Source organism: Diospyros lotus, chromosome 2 (assembly GCF_014633365.1).
Source record: "Diospyros lotus cultivar Yz01 chromosome 2, ASM1463336v1, whole genome shotgun sequence".
In the NCBI taxonomy this organism is placed as follows: Eukaryota; Viridiplantae; Streptophyta; class Magnoliopsida; order Ericales; family Ebenaceae; genus Diospyros; species Diospyros lotus.
In genome coordinates this window covers 6401104-6408266 of record NC_068339.1, presented here as the reverse complement: position 1 = coordinate 6408266, position 7163 = coordinate 6401104, and the positions used below count along the sequence as shown (strand labels likewise).

General features: G+C 33.1%; 1 protein-coding gene and 1 non-coding gene across 2 annotated transcripts; both read left to right on the top strand.

Moving 5' to 3' along the window:
• The first annotated feature begins 64 nt into the window (after nt 1–64).
• Nucleotides 65–136, top strand: TRNAT-UGU (transfer RNA threonine (anticodon UGU)). Its single transcript has one exon. It is a non-coding gene; the product is annotated as a tRNA-Thr (tRNA).
• Nucleotides 137–3960: 3824 nt separating this feature from the next.
• Nucleotides 3961–5259, top strand: LOC127794285 (protein JINGUBANG-like). Its single transcript, XM_052325265.1, has one exon. The coding sequence runs from the start codon at nt 3961–3963 to the stop codon at nt 5131–5133; it is 1173 nt and encodes a 390-aa protein (XP_052181225.1). The 3' UTR covers nt 5134–5259.
• The last annotated feature ends 1904 nt before the right edge of the window (nt 5260–7163 follow it).

The following is a 7163-nucleotide window of genomic DNA, read 5'->3' as shown; positions in this document are numbered from 1 at the left end:
TTCGAGGAGGTTCTTTTTATATTATAATTTAAATAATGGTTCGGTCGTGGAGATGAATGGCCGTGCCCCTATAGCTCAGTGGTAGAGCGTCAGTCTTGTAAACTGAAGGTCTGTAGTTCGATCCTGCATGGGGGCAGAATTTTTGTGTAAAAGTGGTTTTCCATCAGTTAACGATGCCACAAGCATTAATTTAAAATTCAAGCTAAATGACAAGTTAGTTGCTCTAAATAATAAAATTAATAATAAACACCATTACTTGTGAAACTTTAAAAGGTTTGTTTTATTTACCGTTTTCAAATTATTTTTAGATTTTTAAAATGTGTTTATTTATTCATTTTTAAAAATGTATTTTTCAAAAACACAAAAATTTTATACATAAAATGTTGAAATTACATTTTGATTGTTTTCAACCACGACAGACTCTTTAAATCCAAAACGTTAAAAACTCTTCAAGTTCAATTCTTTATTCTCTTTTCTTGTTTCTCTTCTTTTTTTTCCTCATCTTCAAGACTTGACTGCCATTACCATCCATGCCCATCACCGCCCCTCGTCATTCAACTGTCGAATAGTCAAGTATTGAAACTGACAACCTATATTCGCCGCCAAATGGCCAACGTCATCCGTCTCCGGCCACTGCCGCCATTTGAATTGCTGCTTGTCTCGTCTTCATCAATCATTTCTTCCTTCTATAACTCCTCCCCTTTAGGGTTTCAAATTTGGAATTAGGGTTTAATTTGTTAGTTTATAAAATTAATGTGGTAGTAATAATCTTGTGTAATAGTAATGAAGGAGAATCAGAATATGTATGTAATTTTTTTTGCTTTGTTTTATACTAAACTAAATATGTAATATGGGTTTTCTCTATTGATTTTCCTTTCCAATGATATTTCCAGAATTATGAATTATGTCTATGATAAACCAATGTTCTATTATTTTGTAATTTATAATTATTTTTTTTTGTGTCTCATATTGTGGGTAATCTAAATCTCAAAATTAATATCAAATTTCAATTTGTAGGCAAAAATAAATTTATCATGGGGCTAATAGTTGAGGCAAATCAAAAATTATTTTAGAAAACACTTTGTAATGTCAATGCATTACGTACGATTGAATTATCAGTTATCTCTTGTATCAAATTTACAATTTTACATTGAATCAAATTTATTGAATAAAATATCATAAAATAAATTTTCTCAAATTTTGAAACTAAACTAGTTTTTCAGTTTATTTTTCGAAATAACAAAAATAACGCATTTTTAATAATTTCAAAACAAACACTCAAAATATAAAATAAAAAATGAATTCAAAACTAAAAATTGAAATACAAAGAGAACACCACCTATTTTATGATTTCAAATGTATTCATGAACTTTGGCCAAAAGCATATTACTGAACTTTTATATTTTTTTTTGTTAAACCTTAAACCTTTGGTAATTTCAAACGTACATCTAAACTATACAAAATTATTCATTTAAATACTTAAAACATGACTTAGATTCACTTATAGGCCAGATATTAGTATGAATAATTTTGCAAAGTTCAAGAGCACATTTGAAACTACAAAAAATATTGTTCTAAAATGCGGCCTAGCTAGGCGTTATGCGACTCTTAGTCGTCGCGATTTCCTGTAAATTGGCACCCCTAGGCCCCGAGCACTATTGATAAGGCACAGTCGAAGCCTCGATCGCCCAGGCGACGCCTAGTCGTCGGGGGTGGACACCAATTTGGATTTCCCCTTTCACTTTTATATCCTCTCATCAATTTATCTTTCTCATATCTGGTGGACTTGTCGATTTATTTCTCTTATCTCTGCTGCCACCACCAATCGTCTTATCACTTTCTCTCTCTCGTCGCCATCGCCAATCGTCCTTCTCAGCCACGTTCTCAACTCTCGTCGTCGTCCACCCGTCCATCACCTTCATCGACCGTTACCCATCGTCGTCCATCTCTTCCGTCGTTATGTATGTATGTGTGTATATATATATATACATAACAGTAATATTAACATATATACATATATATAACATCAATTTATAATTAAATAAAATAAAAATGAGTATTTGATGCATTTTTTTGTATTATTCAATAACATGTATATTTTTATCTTTTTATCATATTCTGATACTTTATTAGTTATTTCAAACCAAATACATAACTATTAATTAATAGTTTAAAAGTATATTTATTCAAATATGTTATCAGTTTAAACGCTATCTAACTTAAACACTTTAAATATATTAAAACACTATCTAGCTTAAAAACTCAACAAAAAAAAAAAAGAGAAAAGCCTAACCAAACAAAGCATAGGAAGCTTCGATTTCAAGTATTTATAGGTTTGAAGCTTTTTTCATCATTTTTGCGACTTTTCTCAAGAAACTTCAGTTTTTGCAACTTTTCTCACTTGTCTTTCCAACTTATATATATATTTTATATATAAAAAAAAAGCAATTTTCCTAAACGCTAGACCCTAGTCTGGGGCTCAAGAAAAAAAAAATGTGCTTAAATATACTTTTGGACAAAGTTCAAGGGCACATTTGAACACTGACAAAAAGCTTAAAGTTCGATAAGAAAAAAAATATAAAAGTTGAGGGACACATTTGACACCATAAAAGTTTGGAGTTTCACAAGAAATAAATGTAAAATTTTAGGGGCATAAATATGATTTTTGCCAACCTAGGTTTGTTGATCACCAAGTGATATGACTATGTTATGTATGTAATTACATGTATTTAAAATGGGTGAAGGTATAAATATACTATTGTACTTTACTAAAAAAGTATTATAGCACCTTGAATTTTCAAAATGTCCTGTTAGATATTTATACTTCAAAAAAATAAAACTATTAAGCACCTCAATAAACAATAATTAGGAAAAAAAAGGGTGAAAGTGAAACGTACATATAACGGTTTTATGTTTATTATTTTTATATATATTTTATTATTTTTATGTACTATGTAAATTAACCATCCAACTAGTCATTCTTGCTCGTCATTTCCATCATCATTCTCACATTCTTTGAGCATGTCATTGTTCTTGTACCAAAGCATTGGAATTTGTTGAGCCTGTCATTGTTTGATTCTCATTGTTGTTCTCGACAATCATTCCTCGTTGCAATGGATCAATTATAAATGTGTATATATAGGTATATATATAAACTCACTATTGCTTCGATCGATTTTATAAATTCATTGTTGCTCTAATCGATTAATTATATATATATATACATCTATATATATAAATTTACTACAACAATGGTCATGCTTCACACGATCATTAGTGCATGTTCTCACTTACCTTGTTGAGGTTTAATAGTTCTATTTTTTTTTTTTAAGTACAAGTATTTAATGGGGCATTTTGAAAATTTATAGTGTTATAATACTTTTTTTTGATAAAATATATGAATGTATTTATGTATTCACCCATTTAAAATTTGTAATTTATTAATATAATGTTTAAAATAGAGTGAGATCCCGGTCATAAAAGAAATAGCTCAAGGAGATACGTCATGTAATGTGTAAAATTAGAGACTGACTTGAGTTCATACATTACACAGATATATGTTTGAGCTTGACAGACAAGCAGCCTCGAAAGCTTATATAATAATATATAGGAATTAGGAAAGCTAGCGGCTAGTGCTACCGCAAATTTCCACATGTTTTATGGCGCCGTTCTGAATGGAGGACACATGTTGCTGCTGCACTGGGCGGTGATGAACAACAACAACACTCCAGACATCAAACGTAGTAATCAATAAATAAAATAAGCATAGTAATAATAATAATAATAATAAAATATTACTCCTACTGCAAGCTTTTAGCACCAACCAAACCGTGCACTCGGCACGTCTCACCTAAACCCTATAAAATAAGCTCTCTGCTTCAGCTTCACCTTGCATTATTCATTCAAGAAGCTAATTAAAACTCTCTCTAGCTGCTTCAGCATCTAATTAACTACCGTACCATGTCAAAATCCCACCATCATACAACTTCTTCTTCTTCTTCTTCTCCTTCATCCTCTGAGTACATATTGCAGAGCAACTCCACACACTTTGATGATCATCAAGACACCAGCTTCAGCAGCACCGAAACTACGTCGTCCTCCTTCCCCACCGCCGTCTCTTTCCGCTGCCTTTCCTCCCTCCGAATCCCGACTTCGCCTATCAGCTGCCTCGCGGTCCACCGCAACTCCCTCTACGCAGCATCCACCAACGAAATCAACGTCTTTGATTTGACAACCTACGCCCTGATCGAACGGTTTAGCTGCAAAGAACCTGGCTCCGGCTCCGTGAAGTCCATTGCATTCGCCGGAGGGAAGATCTTCACCGCTCACCAAGACCGCAAGATCAGAGTCTGGCAACTCATGCCCTCCAAACGACACAGTCTCGTCTCCACGCTTCCCACCTTCAAAGACCGTCTACGCCACTGCCTCTTACCGAGGAGCTACGTTCAGGTGAGACGCCACAAGAAGCAACTCTGGGTCGAACATGCAGACGCTGTCTCCGGGTTGGCAGCCACTGAAGGTTTTCTGTACTCAGTTTCGTGGGACAAGAGTTTTAAGATATGGAAAACATCTGATTTACGATGCCTCGAGTCTGTTAAAGCCCATGACGACGCTGTTAACGCCGTCGCCGCAGCACCGGGAGGTGCCGTTTACACGGCTTCTGCCGACGGAAAGATAAAGGTCTGGGAGAGAGGCGCCTTGATGGCCACTCTAGAGAAGCACAGATCAACCGTGAATGCCCTTGCATTGAGCTCTGATGGATCGGCATTATTTTCAGGGGGTTCCGACCGTGAGATATTGGCGTGGGAGAGGGATCCTATCAGTGATAGTTCCAACGTCCATAATCATATGTTAGTTAAATGGTCGTTAGCTGGTCATAGAGGTCCTATTTTGTGCTTAATCTACGCTGATGATTTGTTGTTTAGCGGGTCGTCAGATCGGACGGTGAGGATATGGCGACGAAGCAGCAATGAAGGTGGGTACCGGTGCTTGGCGGTGTTGGAATGGCATTCGAGCCCGGTAAAGTCGCTGGCGGCGGTTTCCGGCGGTGTTTCGAATGGCCTTGTTTCAATCTGCAGTGGAAGTCTTGACGGAGAGGTGAGGCTTTGGCATATCGATAGATCACAGACTTAACAGTATCATCATGCCTGAGAAGAGAAGTATAGCAGTTCGAGATCGAAAACAGGAATTTGCGTCGTAATGATAGAGCATGTGACCATTGAGAGATAATTGATTTGTGCCACTTATATTAATTTTTTAACGCAGAAATATGATGAGATCATAAGGAATTTTACATAAATTCTGTTTTATATTATTATTCTATCAACAATAATAGAGACCATGTGATTGATGAGTTCACTAAACCTCATAAAAAACATGGCATCCGAGAAAAATATTTATAATTAAATGTCCTTTCATCACGAAATTAATGTATTATTGGTGCAGAAATCATGATTTGCATTGGCTGCAGAATTTCATTAGTTAATTATTAATAATGTAATATAGCTAGCTTAGTGGGTATATAAAATATATATATATATATATACGATTTGGCCGTATGATGATTGTATGCTTTTAATCATGAGATGCATGCACGTGAGACATGTTACATATTTATTTGAGCGAATTCATTGTGTACATATATATAGATAGATCAATTAATTAGTTTCAAAAAGCTTTGTTTTAAAATTTAATTAGCTTCAAATGTGCATATATGTGTGACAGAGACAGCCGACCATATTTGTAACTTGCCAGCCACTTATCGTTTTTTTATTATGCTTAATTAAATGAATTCCCATAAAGTGGGAGCATGTGAACAACTACTTTTGCTAATCCAATATAATTAAGTAATTTTAAGTTACACTGCAGGGGACAATATATTTGCATGTGTACGTAAGTGCTTACGCAGTCTTGAAATCGAGTTTCTTCTATGCGACTTCCATTATAATATATAATAATATAGAAATTTAGTTATTAATATCATAATTAAAATTTCATTGATTATTGTTTCGTATATAATATATATATATATATAGAGAGAGAGAGAGAGAGACTATATCATGTGTATGTATAATAAAGTTTTGATAAGATGTATATAGATATATTGGGCTATTTATGATCGAACCAGCTTGTTATCCATCACACAGTGGTTGGTGGAATACTTTTTTTTTGTATAAAGAGTATAATCAAATGTATATATATATATATTCTAAAAGTTATAGTCAATTAAATTATTAAAATATAACTCATCAACAATTATAAAGTAAATAAATCTAACAAGTTGAAAGAAAAATCTGCAGATGGCAGGACGGTTGGTGGTAACATTAATTAAAAAGCTCAATTAAAACCCATCATTAATTAGATATATATAAGAGGATCTTATAAATTACTAATAGTAATAAACATATATCTATATTTGAATAATAATAATAATAATATACTTGTTTGGCTAGCTAATTTAGACTCTAACAGTGGGTTGTCCAGTGAAATTAAATGTGAGCATAATCAGTAATCAACAATTAGTCTTTAACTTAAAGATATCACTTTCACATAAACTTATATTCATACTGCAGTACTACTAACATACCGTGCTAACAATAATATATAAACACAGACAATTAGCAGATCATCAGTATGAGTTGATGACCTTGTACGTACCCTTCCCTCTACCCATATCCAAATAGGAAATTTTTTTCTCGATCATATTGAATTAGTATTTTAAAATGATGATTCCATATATATAGATGCAGCCAATCAAGATTGGCAGTATCCATTCCATTAAAACTGCATGTTGTTTGATAATCTATATATATATATATTAACTAATTATGTGACAAACTTTGTTAATTAATTAAGCCAGATCATGCAAATGGTTTTAGATGATGAATTGTGATTAATTAATTAATTGCGGCATCTTTTTTTGCTAATCCAATGGGAATATCTAGGGAGAAACACAGTTGTTTGTGAATGAGATGATAATTGATTAATATTAATAGTCATTAAAAGATTAAGTATTAATGTAATTGATATGTGATGAAATTAAATATGATTGTGTCCACAACTTATTTTGTCTTAGTAATTTGGTTCAAAGGTTTATGGACATGGTCCAATAACTTTGTCGTGAAAAAAAAAAAAAAAAAATCTTAAAGAAAGAGAATCACCAT

Coding starts and splice junctions, on each gene's coding strand:
- LOC127794285 (XM_052325265.1), top strand. CDS start 3,961: ATGTCAAAATCCCACCATCATACAACTTCTTCTTCTTCTTCTTCTCCT.